The 14,952-nt window shown below is 44.1% G+C and overlaps 2 protein-coding genes across 2 annotated transcripts in view; one reads left to right on the top strand and one right to left on the bottom strand.

The window, feature by feature from the left end:
* Positions 1-2,510: 2,510 nt before the first annotated feature.
* SERP1 (stress associated endoplasmic reticulum protein 1) lies at positions 2,511-6,543 on the bottom strand. Its single transcript, XM_075861494.1, has 3 exons — positions 6,220-6,543; positions 6,065-6,140; positions 2,511-3,538 (listed from the first exon to the last, which is right to left on the bottom strand). The coding sequence occupies exons 1-3, from the start codon at positions 6,301-6,303 to the stop codon at positions 3,498-3,500; spliced, it is 201 nt and encodes a 66-aa protein (XP_075717609.1). The 5' UTR covers positions 6,304-6,543; the 3' UTR covers positions 2,511-3,497.
* Positions 6,544-6,585: 42 nt separating this feature from the next.
* EIF2A (eukaryotic translation initiation factor 2A) overlaps positions 6,586-14,952 on the top strand; it is a 60,800-nt gene continuing 52,433 nt past the window's right edge. The window contains exon 1 of the mRNA XM_075861493.1: positions 6,586-6,694. Within this exon, the coding sequence (XP_075717608.1) occupies positions 6,667-6,694 (28 nt within the window). The 5' untranslated portion in view covers positions 6,586-6,666. The remainder of the gene's footprint in view (positions 6,695-14,952) is intronic.

Below are 14,952 nucleotides of genomic sequence, written 5' to 3' on the forward strand. Positions count from 1 at the left end.
CTATCTACAGGGGGGGCTGTGTCTGGCGCTATCTACAGGGGGGGCTGTGTCTGGCGCTATCTACAGGGGGGGCTGTGTCTGGCGCTATCTACAGGGGGGGCTGTGTCTGGCGCTATCTACAGGGGGGGCTGTGTCTGGCGCTATCTACAGGGGGGGCTGTGTCTGGCGCTATCTACAGGGGGGGCTGTGTCTGGCGCTATCTACAGGGGGGGCTGTGTCTGGCGCTATCTACAGGGGGGGCTGTGTCTGGCGCTATCTACAGGGGGGGCTGTGTCTGGCGCTATCTACAGGGGGGGCTGTGTCTGGCGCTATCTACAGGGGGGGCTGTGTCTGGCGCTATCTACAGGGGGGGCTGTGTCTGGCGCTATCTACAGGGGGGGCTGTGTCTGGCGCTATCTACAGGGGGGGCTGTGTCTGGCGCTATCTACAGGGGGGGCTGTGTCTGGCGCTATCTACAGGGGGGGCTGTGTCTGGCGCTATCTACAGGGGGGGCTGTGTCTGGCGCTATCTACAGGGGGGGCTGTGTCTGGCGCTATCTACAGGGGGGGTACTGTACTGTATCTAATCCTATCCAGTATACCTATCCTATTTAGAGCACAGACTTCTGCTACATCTAACACATTCATTACTTCTGTATTACTACTACATTTGACAGGACACACTTGGCTCTGCTGCATCTGATCGACTCAAGACTGCTGCATCACTACTACAAACTGCGTAGTGTTGAGTCTATTAGATAAAGCAGAACTGAGTGAGTGTCCTGGCAGATGTATCAGTGACGTAGCAGGACACACTCAGCTGTGCTAGATCTGATAGACTCAACACTTCTACATCGCTATCAGATATAGCAGAGCTGAGCATGTGGCTTGCCACATCGCTAATACATCTGACAGGACACTCAGATTTGCTGAATCCTGTAAACTCAGCACTATTACATCTGTGGTAATAAGTTCTGCTGCATCTGACAAGCTCAATTCTGGAATATATGACCATAACTTCCCACTTTCCTGGAATTTCTAAGAAACTCCTGGATAAAAGGGGAGATGAGCAGGACTCTTGGAAGAACTAGCAAATCTCTTGGACGCCCCCCTCTCTCCATACCTGCGCTTCCCTCCACGTCTGAGAGGAATGACAAACAGGGAGAGGTAGGCAGCTGAACACCTGGACTGGGGTCTGTATACAAGGTAGGGGGGGCCGGAGTGCAGTCTGGGGAATGTAGTCTTCTGTCAAGCAAGTAAATATTGTATTCAGTCATCTCTTAGCTGTATTCTTTTCTGAGATAGTTGAGTGACAATTTAGGGTATGTTCACACGCAGTGCTTTCAGACATTATTCGGGCTTTTTACGCCTCGAATTACGCCTAAATAAACGGCTCCATTACGCCTACAAACATCTGCCCATTGCTTTCAATGGGTTTTACGATGTTCTGTTCCTACGAGGTGTAATTTTACGCGTGCTGTCAAAATACGGCTCGTAAAAAGACGCCCGCGTCAAAGAAGTGCAGGACACTTCTTGGGACATTTTTGGAGCAGTTTTTCATTGACTCCATTGAAAACCAGCTCCAATAACGTCCGTAAAATATGCAGCGAAAAATGCGAGTTTCTACAAAAACGTCTGAAAATCAGGAGCTGTTTTCAGGCGAAAACATCTACGTATTTTCAGACGTATTTTGCTACTCCGTGTGAACATACCCCAAGGGTATGTTCACACGCAGTGTTTTACGCCTCAAATTACACCTGAAAAAACGCCCCTAATACACCTACAAACATCCGCCCATTGCTTGCAATGGGATTTACGGTGTTCTGTTCACACGAGGTGTAATTTTACGCGACGCTGTCAAAATACGGCGCGTAATAAACCGCCCGCGAATAAGAAGTGCACGTCACTTCTAGGGCCGTTTTTCATTGACTCCATTGAAAAACAGCTCCAATAACGGCCGTAAAATACGCGAGTTGCTATAAGAACGTCTGAAAATCATGAGCGGTTTTTGCCTGAAAACAGCTCCGTATTGTCAGACTTTTTTGGTCACTGCGTGTGAACATACCCTTATACAGTTCTGGCAGAAGTACAATATCAAGTAATGCTATTTACATCAGCGCCATTTAAGAGGTTACCTGTCAGTTATATCATAATAGATGATGGTGCACATTTATAAAGTGGTTGCCGCTCATATATTGGCATACGTGTGTTCATTTTATGCGTCAGTTTTTACTTTGGGCGTGTGGTTTAATTTATTGTGCAATAATCTATGAAGGATGTGCCCCAATGACTACACCAGATCACACAGGGCGCAAAACGTGGCAGATATTGGTACATTTCAGGTTGCAGTAGGCACACCCCAACATACACTATATTCTTATGTTAGTATTTGGTGCACTTAGTACATTCAAATATTGTAATTTTGCTGGCTAATGTATCCCAGTGGTAATTATATATATATATATATATATATATTTTTAAATCAATACATGCCCCTCCATTTCCCAAAATACTTCTCAACACTTCTAAAACCATTTTTGTAAAGTTTTATTTGTATTTTTTTTACAAAACGCACCAAATGTACACTGCTTTTTAGGTAGGTCACATTTTGTTACAAATACCTATGGTTGCTCAGAGCTGTGCTAGCCATGCCGCTAACCTTAATTTTAAACAGATATCTAACCCTCGGTTCAATGGAGAGTAGGTTCTTGTGCATGCAAAAATAGGTTAGACAGTAATACAAATTAAAAATAAGTTGAGAATGCGTCCACAGTATTTTGTAAAGGCCAAAGTGGCTTGAACAGACAGCTCTATGGTTGGGGATAGTCACATGGGCCTGCACCCACTCTCCCCATCATATAAGTGACCTTAGCAGTGCACTGTGCAGCTTTGCTCTTGATCACCCTCTAGTGGACAAATGGGGAGTGGCACGTTACAGGTACTTTTTAGGGGGGGGGGGGCAAGAGAATAAAAGGTGTCTTTCTGGAGAACTAAGTCACCTCTATGCGAAAAGCAAGCGCCTGAAAATGAGTGAGAACACGTGACATGTGGTTTTCTTGCAGCATATAGAGAATTTTCAAATTACTCAGTTTTCCAGCTTTTGATTCTTAAATTAAAAAGAATTAACCAATTTTATACATTAAAAAGGTAGAATATTTAACAAACAAATAGCTTCTGACACAAAACCTATTTAGACTACAGGTATCTACATTGCATACAAATTAGTTCCACATAGATTGACGTCTCACTGAATAAGTAGCTCCACGACAGCAGATCTGCTTTTATTGCTCTTATGCATATGGTGCTCTTTGAAGGCACTGTGGTTTGGATTAGAAAACTTGGAATGACTTTGGTGGAATCGTTTGGAATGACTCGGATGATCATCGTTTATGTCGTCATTCTAGAACAGGCAGTTTTGTGAAATCCTTTTTCTTTTTTGTTGTCCCGATTAACAGAAAAAAAAATAAATCAGAGTCCATGTTATACTTCACAGGAGAATTGTAACATCTGCCAAAAGTTTTACATGCCCATCCTAATGCTCTGAATTATCTGGAAAATTGCTGCAGAGGAAGAAGAAAAAAAAAAAAAAAAAAAAGTTTTAGTTGAAGTCAGAGATTATTACTTTACATACAATTGGTAGAATTCATACAAATATGTAACGCATATTAAATGTAGCGCCACCTTCAGGTTCTATACGATAGCGACTTCTATTAGGTTAGTATGTTCACACAGTGTTTTGGCCGTTGCAGTAATTCACCACAGAGGCCAGATGGGACATCTTCAATCACTGTCAATCACTACCAGCTGGTATAGGGAATATACTGAAGCTGACCTCACTTAGCCTGCGTTCACACGTTGCGGTCTAAATGCAATTATTGCCACGAAAATCACCACAAAATGGTGCGGTTTTGCTGCATTTTTAATGGTACTTGTGAACCCGTAGTCAACATATGGTAACAGGTTAATTACTTCAATCATTTGCACCAAAAAAAGTATTTGGAAACACAACACAGAGGTTTTTAAGGTTGTTTTCACGTCCTCCACGGCACCAGACGCTGGGTCACCACCAATATTGGCCCGTTACAGTGTCTACACTACATGATTCCTACATTACTATGGAAGCCTTTGCACAGCAATGGGAACGTACAGGCTATTCAGGGGCTGTGGAAAGCCGGATGTCAAGCCCTAGATCACCCAACATCTGTTACCAGCACAGGAGACCTCAATCTACTGTATGAAAAGCTTCAAATTGCTCCATTTTCATTCAACACCCAATCTTAAGCCGCTTCACTGAGAAAAAAATACAAAAATCCCCATTCTAGAGCTGCGTCCCAGATGTCGCCTACCGCTATCTAGCAGCCTAGAATATGAAGCGCTGGTGACATGTAAGGATGTGCCACCAGTCGTCACTGCCAGCGCCAGATCAATAGAGCACAGATCCGATATTGTCATTATCGCCGTGACCCAACAACAAAGCTACTTATGTTCAATTACAAGAGTACACCTGGAATATATAGATATGCCACATCAGCGAGACAATCTCTTTCCATATGGCACAGGAACGTATAAAGAGGGGGGTCACATGCTTCGGAGCCCCTCATCTATCAGCCAGAGTGGAGAGCCACTCAGCATGACCGAGTATTACACGAGGGCCCAGTCATAGCGGCTCCTACAAGGGGAGGGGGGCCACAACATGTAGCTGTCCAGATGGGATACCCCTTCAATCAGAATTGGTGCACTTATTAAACTTCTTACCCAAGTAAATCCAGATTTGCCCAGCACCCGGTTACTATTATAGGATTTCAAAATGACCCAAATGGTGGTTATTTGACAGGCACATTGCATTGCAAGCAGACTGTGGCGAGTTCCCAGCATGCAACAAAGGCGTAAATATGCGGGGCTCCGTGACCAATGAATTACCTGAGCCTGCCAGCGCCTTCCAACAGGCACGCTGCTCTGCCTGGATGCCAGCGGGTTATAGAGAAGTGATATAAAAGGATTTACATGGGACTTCATGAAGAAAAAATAGAAAGTCAGGATTGGGTAAGGACATATAGTAGGATGTGGCTGGATTTTCTATGAATAGCACTGCCCAGAAGTGTTATCTATGGAGCAGACCGGAATCAAGGTGACATATGGCAGTGGCGGTACCAGAGCTTCCAGCAGACTCTCAGTCATGAACACGGAGGTGCATAGAAATCACAGAAGTAATGATCGGTAATTAATCTTAATCCCAGATAATCCCTTCCGTCAAGACATGTGATAAGCAAAACTATTGCACAAATCTCTGCAAACAATATCATCTCCTCCACACCGCAGGTTAAAGAGTAAAGTGTGAACACCGGAGTCACCTCCACCTCATAGTACAGAACGCAGCACCGTCAACCTCAGCCGGTGACACCGGCTGTCCAGAGAAAGGAAACCGCTGACCGGATCTGGTGACCAGAGCGAGGACGTCACTTACATTGCAGAAGCTCGGCACATTGTCACCGAAAACGTAACATTATCTACTAGGATGCGGGCCGTGACAGGTTTATGAAGAGAGGACCTTCTAGTAGTCTTTAACCGGTCACTGATAGAAAACGACAACTTCCACCATTGCCTGTAGCCCAACATGCTGACTGTTTCCTATTAGCCAGAGGCCACCACTAGATCTCTATTAGCCACTTGGCAATAAACATGTCACCAGTCTCACACCTGGTCTAATACTTTGGCATCACCAGACATTGTAATGTACCAGTATTATGGAGGGGGTCACCTGTCCTAGGAGACCATGGCAGCTTGATAGGGAAATTCCATATTACTAGATTATTATCAGGCAGCCATAATGTTCCAGAAAAGTACAAAAGTCACTGAGCAGGAGGGGAACAGACAGACGCTCCGTTTTGGTAACTGGCAGCCTGCTGTCAATGTCACCATCTTATCAACCTGACATATGTTCGAATGGAACTCCCCTTTAAGAGGTGTCACAGACTTTATGTCTACTATAGATCCAGGCGAGAGCACTACCCCCCCCCCCCAGGCAGCAGGCTGGGAGTTGTAGTTCTACAGAGACTATGAATGACAGGGCAAGGCTGGTCACTCACCGGAGCCGCATACCACGAATATAAAGAGCGCCAGTAACCAGGGTCCTACCGAGGACTTCTCATCCGTTGCGTTCCTCTGTAGGAAAGGAGAGACACGTTACTATGAACACATACACTGCCCGGCGCTCCTCCACGTCCTCCCTGCACACACGTACCGCGGTCTTGGCCACGTTGCCTCTCTGTGTGATGTTCTTGCTGTGCTTCTCATTTGCCATCCTGATTCTCTGCTTGGCCACCATGGCTGCTGACGTGTGAGCGGAAGGATAACGGCCACAAGAACAACGATAACCGGCCCCTTCTCTACTGGGTGTGTATGCTGTAAATACCGAGCCGCCGAGCTGCCAGCGTAGGCAATTCCACGAGGCCCGCCCCCAACGGAACTACGTAGCCATACTACTGCGCACACGTCATCACATCTCGTCAAATAGTCCGCGGAGTTTACACGTGTGTTTGCATCAACCAGTGGCGGAAGGATACGCTGCGCCTCGGCGGATGTGTCGTCCGCTCTCCTGAGGTGTGTGATGCGGCTCTAAGGGTTACGTGTATCACGTTGAGGCTCCTCCTCCGGTCCTGTTACGTCATCAGTCTCTTTCCTGCTCAAGATGGCGCCTCCCATGCCGCTTCTGGCAGGTTTGTCTCATTTAATACGTATAGAAGCCGGTAGTCTGTTGGTCCGCACCGGTGTTCTCGGTGGTGGAGGAAGCATTGTGTTAGTTTCTTCGTCTTGTACGTTACTTGTGTGAGGATACAAGCTTTGGCTTTACGGTGGCATCCTGTGGTATTATTGGCTGCTGTATGTCTTTTATCACTATCCCGTCTTATTATAGGGCACTTAGTAGAGCAGTTCGTGTAGTCCTTTCCAGTGCTTCTGGTTTTATCTTGGGACTGTCCGAGTTTTTGCTTCCATACATGCTTCATTCACTGACAGCAGTTAGGAGTCTGACTTTTTTGGAGTTATTGGAAGGGGATGTCCTTAGGTTTCTGTAAATAAAGCTGCTCTAATATACTTGAGGGCTCACCAACTTGTATAACTTTATAAAATACTTCTATCTGCTTTTCCCATAGGGCTCATGCACACGGTGCTGCTTTCACACGTGGCAGATTTTGTTGCAGAAACTTTCTGTGACTGACAATCCGTTCCATGTGGTAATTTCTGCGGCAGGTGCCATGGATTTCTGCAAGTTCTATTCAGATGAATGCAACTGATTTTCAGTCTCCGAAAATGTATGCAACAAAATCGTGTGTGAATGAGCCATAAAGCTGTGGATACTGATGGTTGTCATCGCAGCCTGGGGGCCTAATGAAAGCCCCCAGGTCTGCCTCTGCTAAGCCATGCCTCCATTAGGGCTTAGCAGAAGCCTGTAAAAATGACAGTATACTGCAATTCATCTAACGATCGCTGGTTCAAGTCCCCTAGGGGAACTAATAAAATGTGTGGGGAAAAAAAAAAAGTTAGATTAATTTTCAGGAGTGTAAAAAAAATAAATACTAAAAGTAAAAAAACAAACCCCTTTTCCCACTTTTCACCAAGCACAATGTAAAAAAAAAAAATGGTATTGCTTCGTCCGTAAAAGTCTGAACTATTACAATATACCATTATTTAACTCGCACGGTGAGCGGCGTAAAACACCAGAATTTTATTTTTTGGTCACCTAAGCGCTAAAAAAAAAAAAATGAAATAAAAAGTGATCAAAAAATCGTATGTAACAAGAAATGGTTCCAATAAAAAACACAGCTTGTCCCGCAAAAAGTAAGCCCTCGCACCGCTCAATCGATGAAAAATGATAAGTTATGGCTCTCAGAATGTGGCGAAACAGAACAAATTATTTTTTAACAAATAGTTATTTCTTTGTAAAAGTAGTAAAATATGAAATATTTTTTCACTGTTGTCTAAAACCTGTGTGCATCTTAGGGTGTGTTCGCAACGCCCCGAAAAACGGCTGAAAATACGGAGGGCTGAACACAACATCTGCCCGCTGATTTCAATGGGAAAAACAGTGTTCCGTTCCCACGTTTTTTTTTTTACGTAGCCGTTTTTAAAAACGGCGCTTTAAAAAACGACCCTTAAAGTGCATTTCACTTCTTGAGCCGTTTTTCATTGGGTCAATGCACTTCTTTTTACGGGGCGTCTTTTTACGCTCCGTTATTTGAAAATGAGGCATAAAATAACACCACGTCGGAACAGAACGCCTTATTTCCCATTGAAATCAATGAGCAGATGTTTCTAGGCATTCTACTTCAGATTTTTCAGCTGTTTTTTGGGATGTTTACGGCACAAAAAACGGCCTTAAAATAGCCCGTGTGAACATACCCTAAGGGCTCCTAATTTTCAGATGTTTTTTGAGCAACTCGTGTTTTTCGCAGTGTTTTTTACAGCCGTTTTTGGAGCTGTTTTTCTATAGTCTATGAAAAACTGCTCCACTAACCTCCCAAGAAGTGACCTGCACTTCTTTTTCTTGGCCGTTTTTTACCCGGCCATTTTTAAAAACGGCCCGTCGGAAAAGAACGCAGGTTTTACCATTGAAATTGATGGGCAGATGTTTGGAGGCGTTCTGCTTCCGATTATTCGTCCGCTTGCGGCCGTGTGAACATACCCTATACACGACAGGGTTTCCCGGCCGGGTGCCGGCCGTTCATAAATCGGCCGCCACCCGGCTGCATTAGGAACAATAGACCCCTAATGGGGCTATTCACACTACCGTTTTTTTGACGGGCCGGGAAAACCGGCCGTCAAAAAATGGGACATGCCCTATTTTCGGCCGGGTACCCGGCCGCCCGGCTCCCATAGAAGTTTATGGGGCCGGGTAATGCATCTGTACATTGGGAGAATCTGGTGCGGTTAACGCCGGCTCCTGTGTGAACGAGGGTCCAAACCACTGCTTTACCAATGTTATACGCTGATTCCATATTTTGATATCTCTGTTTACATACCCAGTCACAAAGGGTTCGCAAACGAACTAGGACTGGGAGTATTCTGTTTAATACGTTTTTAAATACACGGTTGGGCTTTTCACAGTGGTGATTGTACCCCTGTTTTTAGATAGCTATGAAATAAAAATTATACATTTTACTCATTTATCACTTCAGTGAATTTTCAAATGTTCATATTTGTGGGAGCACAATATATATCGTTAAAATACAGTGAATTATTACGGGTAATACACGGCCATCACCGGAATGTGTTCCGAGTGATGGCCGGGTCCACCGTTGCTCGCGCGCTCTCTCTCCTCCTCCTCCTCCTCACAGTGCAGAGTGCATGTGAGGAGGAGGAGGGTCTTTTTTTGCTCCCTGTAGGAGTCGTAATCCCCAATCCGGGGATTGGGGATTCCGCAAAAGGAGAAGTGAGTCACTACACTGTCCATATATGGACACAGTGACGTCACTCACTTCTGAAGCGGAATTCCCGACCTGTGGCAGGGAATTCCTCTCCAGGAGAAGTCAGTGACTACACTGTCCATATATGGACATTGAAGTCAGTGACTTCTCCTGGAAGGGGGGGGGATGGGTGCAACCTACAGGTCGCTGTGTGGCATCGCCTACAGGGGACTTGGTGGCATCGCCTACAGGGGGCAGGTTGATTCTGCAGCAGCATCGGCGTTAGCAGGTAAGTCGATGTAGCTACTTACCTGCAAACGCTGATGCTGCTGCAGAATCAACTGTAGCCTCTGGTGCCGATGTGTCCTCGCTCGTCTGACACGATGCAGGGATGCAGGACCTGTGAGTGACGTCACAGCGTGATCTGGCAGAAGCTGGGCGTTCTGAAGAGAAGTGGATGATACTTCTCATCAGAACGCCCAGCTAGTAAAAGTATTAAAAACGCCCCGATGTACGCACATAATACACGCCCAGTTGGACTTTTACTTTTAAACACACCCACTTGGACTTTTGCAAGCCTCATTTGCATAACTACAAAAATGGTCATAACTTGGCCAAAAATGCTCGTTTTTTAAAAATTAAAACGTTACTGTAATCTACATTGCAGCGCCTATCTGCTGCAATAGCAGATAGGGGTTGCAAAATCTGGTGACAGAGCCTCTTTAAGTGATTACACATTGTTTTAATTTTTTCACAAGTCAGGAAATATTATAAATTAGACTATAATTTATAACATTTCCATGTGCTGGACACTAGAGGGAGCAGTTCCCAAAATTGAGCATGGTCACTGGTAAAGCAACCACATTGATTTATGCTGCAAATTTGGGGTGGACACACTCTCTGTAGTGTCCTCACACAAGCCCCCTCCCTTCTTCTGGCTAGTGCACACCATAATGCACACGACCGAACATAAATTACCTGCTCCTGCCGCCGCTGGTCTACGCTCCTCTTCCTTGCGCCTTCGCTTCGTTGAACATATTGTCGGAAGCCGCGGCCGGAAGTCGTCATCTTACTGTCCGGCAGCGGCTTTCTGGTCCACATGAAAATGGTGCCGGATTTCGCTCTACGAACGAGCTTCGTTTTGGTCTGCGCCGGCATGCGCCGTTCCCACACAGACAGCGCACGCAACTGAGAATGGAACAGCTCCCGTTCGCTTCCTCTATGGGGTTGTACACCGTGTTCCAAATTATTATGCACATTGGATTTAAGCGTCATAAACATATAATTATTAGTTTTTCAATTAACCCCTTAAGGACACGGCCAATTTTGGCCTTGAGGACAGAGCAATTTTTTTATATTTCCCTCTTTGCATCCCGACGCTCATAACTCTTTTATTTTTTGTACGACTTAGTTTTATGAGACTTTGTTTTTTGCGGGACGAGTTGTACTTTATGTAGGTACCGTTTTTGGTACAAATACAGTACATTATCGTTTAATTTCTATAAATTTTTATTTTGGCGAAATTGCAGAAAAAAACAGTTCTGCAGCAGTTTTAATATTTTTATTTTTTTTACACCATACACCGATCATCATAAATAATGTTATACATTTCTTGTACAGGTTGTTACGGTCGTGGCGATACCAAATATGTCTATATTATTTCATGTTTTGGGACTTTTATTTTAAAAAGCTTATTTATTATAAAAAAATGTTTGTGTATTTTTTTACTCTTTTTTTATTTATTTATAATTAATAAAAAATTTTTTTTACATTCATTTAACTTTTTATTTTAATCCCATAAAGGGATTTATCATTTTGATTTAGTAACTGCAATGTACTGGCATAGATCTATATGCCAGTACATTAGCCTGTTACTGATTGTACACAGGCAGTTGTTATGGCATACCTCAGTATGCCCTAACAGGAAATATGTTCAGACAGCCCTGGGGTCCTTCAATGGACCCTGGGCTGTCTGGCCATATGAGTTGTGGGCTTTGATCGCGTCACAGTTATCTTCTGTGACACGATCAATGTGCAGTCCCCTCTCCTTGAACGCCGCGATCAGCTTTCATCGCGGCGTTCAAAGGGTTAATGGCGGAGAGAAGATGTTTCTCTCCTCTCCGCTGTCAGAGCGGGGCCGTGGCTGTGTATTACAGCCGTTGCCCTGCTCTCGATCGCGCGCACAGACGGCTGTCACACAGGACGAGAATGCTCGTCCTAATGCGCCAAGTACTCGCCGCTCAGGACGAGCATTCTCGTCCTGTGTCGGCAACCAGTTAAACTCATGGATGGTATTGTGTCTTAGGGCTCTTTGGATCTTTGTAATCAATCTCAGACACCTGTGATAATTAGTTTGCCAGGTGTGCCCAATCAAAGGAAAACTACTTAAGAAGGACGTTCCACATTATTAAGCAGGCCACAGGTTTCAAGCAATATGGGAAGAAAAAGGATCTCTCTGCTGCCGAAATGCGTGAAATAGTGCAATACCTTGGACAAGGTATGAAAACATTGGATATTTCAAGAAAACGTAAGCGTGATCATCGTACTGTGAAAAGATTTGTGGCTGATTCAGAGCACAGACGGGTTCGTTCAGATAAAGGCATAATGAGGAAGGTTTCTGCCAGACAAATTAATAGGATTAGGAGAGCAGCTGCTAAAATGCCATTGCAAAGCAGCAAACAGGTATTTGAAGCCGCTGGTGCCTCTGGAGTCCCGCGAACCTCAAGGTGTAGGATCCTCCAGAGGTTTGCAAGTGTGCATAAAGCTATTATTAAGCCACCCCTAAACAATGCTCACAAGCAGAAACGGTTGCAGTGGGCACAGAAATACATGAAGACTAATTTTTAAACCGTGTTGTTTACTGATGAGTGCCGTGCAACCCTGGATGGTCCAGATGGATGGAGTAGTGGATGGTTGGTGAATGGCCACCATGTCCCAACAAGGCTGCGACGTCAGCAAGGAGGTGGAGTCCTGTTTTGGGCTGGAATCATGGGGAGAGAGCTGGTAGGCCTCTTTAGGGTCCCTGGCACTGTGAAAATGACCTCTGCAAAGTACGTAGAGTTTATGACTGACCACTTTCTTCCATGGTACCAGAATAAGAACCGTGTCTTCCGTAGCAAAATTATCTTCATGCATGACAATGCACCATCTCATGCTGCAAAGAATACCTCTGTCATTGGCTGCTATGGGCATAAAAGGAGAGAAACTCATGGTGTGGCCCCCATGTTCCCCTGACCTCAACCCTATTGAGAACCTTTGGAGCATCCTCAAGAAAAATATCTATGACGGTGGGAGGCAGTTCACATCAAAACAGAAGCTCTGGGAGGCTATTCTGACACCCTGCAAAGATATTCAAGCAGAAACTGTCCAAATACTCCCAAATTCAATGGATGCAAGAATTGTGAAGGTGATATCAAAGAAGGGGTCCTATGTTAGCATGTAACTTGGCCTGTTAAGTTCTATTTGATTGAAAGAGCTTTTGATTTCTGTAAATATGACCTCCTGATGCTGCAAATTCAATAAAATTACCATTTTAGGCTATGTTCACACGGGGTATTTTGCCGAGTTTTTTGACGCGGGAACCGCGTCGCAAAACTCGGCAGAAACGGCCCGAGAACACCTCCCATTGATTTCAATGGGAGGCGTCGGCGTCTTTTTCCCGCGAGCAGTAAAACTGCCTCGCGGGAAAAAGAAGCGACATGCCCTATTTTCGGGCGCTTCCGCCTCCCACCTCCCATTGACTTCATTGGGAGGCAGGAGAAAGCGTATTTCTCGCTGTTTTATGCCCGCGGCGCTCAATGGCCGCGGGCGAAAAACGGCGCGATAATTGCCGCGAAAATCGGCGTGCAGGGAGAGGAATATCTGGCTCAAAGTTCCAAACGGAATTTTGAGGCAGATATTCCTCCCCCAAAATACTCCGTGTGAACATAGCCTTAGTTCTCTTTACGACCTTTAAAATGTTTTGATCTCTGTTGTGCATAATAATTTGAAACAGTGCATTTTGAGTTTTTTGCTTCTAAAAAAAAATCTGTTATCATTAGGAGATTTGTTCAATAAAATTAGCATTATACTCAACGGTTGATGGCTTGAAGATTATACTGACTGTCATTTGCATCGACTATTTAGGAATATCAGCAAAAAATAACATTTGCATAATAATTTGGAACGCGGTGTATGTGCCGTATAGCATCTCTGTATGTGTCGTTAATCGACACATACAGAGATGAAAAAAAATGGCAGCCCTCATAGAGAAGTAAAAGTCTGAAAACATGAGAACACAATTAAATAAATTTTTTGAAAATATTATATTAAAAGCAATATGATAAAAAAAAATCATGACACCTTCCCTTTAACCCCTTCCCCCTGCTTGCATTCTGGGCCCTAATGACCATGCCATTTTTTACATTTTTCCATCGTCCCATTCGAGGAGCTCTAACTTTTTTTTATTTTTGCGTCGACATAGCCGTATAAGGTCTTGTTTTTTGCGGGACAAGTTGTACTTTTTAATAGCACCATTTTGGGGTACATAGAATTTATTCATTAACTTTTATTAACTTTTTTTGGGGAGGATAGAAGAAAACCTGAAATTTCGCCACTCTTTTTGCATCCTAAATCGACGAAGTTTACCGTGTGGTATAAATAACACCATAACGTTATTGAACGGGTTGTTATGATTGCAAAGATACCAAATTTGTATAGATTTTGTATGTTTTACTACTTTTACAGAGTAAAAACACTTATTTGTTTCAAAGTTATTTGTTTTTGTGTCTCCATATTTGAAGAGCCATAACTTTTTTATTGTTCCGCCGATGCAGTTTTATGAGGGCTTTTTTCTTTGCGGAATGACTTGTAGTTTTTATTGGTACCATTTTGGAGTAGATGCGACTTTTTGATCACTTTTTATCACATTTTTTTTAAGTCAGGATTAACAGAAAACAGCAATTTTTCCATTGTTTGTTTTTTATTTTATTTTTTACGGTGTTCACCGTGCGGGTTAAATAATGTAATAGATTTATAGTCGGGGTCGTTAAGGTCGCAGCGATACCAAATATGTGTAACTTTTTTGCTTTATTGTGGTTTTTTTTTTAATAGTAAAGCATTTTGTAATGGGAAAAAGTGGGTTTTTAATTTTAGTTTTTTCCCCCAAAAATTTTTATTCAACTTTTTTTTACCAGTCCCACTAGGGGACTTTAATATGCAATCATTCGATCGCTTTTATAATACACTGCAATACTTTTGTATTGCAGTGTATTACTGCCTGTCCGTTTAAAACGGACAGGCATCTGCTAGGACATGCCTCCAGCATGACCTAGCAGGCATTTACTACGGGCAGACCTGTGGGGCCTTTTATTAGGCCCCCGGCTGCCATCGGAGACACAGACACTCGGCGATCTTATCGCCGGGTGTCAGTGGGATGAGAGGGAACACCCTTCCTCTCTCTAAAACCACTCAGATGCGGTGCACGCTATTGTTCACCGCATCTGAGGGGTTAAACCAGTGAGATCGATACTAATATCGATCTCACACGTTTGAGCAGGGACGCCCCCAGCCCTCAGCTACCTCTGGTAGCTGAG

Source organism: Rhinoderma darwinii, chromosome 4 (genome assembly GCF_050947455.1).
Source record: "Rhinoderma darwinii isolate aRhiDar2 chromosome 4, aRhiDar2.hap1, whole genome shotgun sequence".
In the NCBI taxonomy this organism is placed as follows: domain Eukaryota; kingdom Metazoa; phylum Chordata; class Amphibia; order Anura; family Rhinodermatidae; genus Rhinoderma; species Rhinoderma darwinii.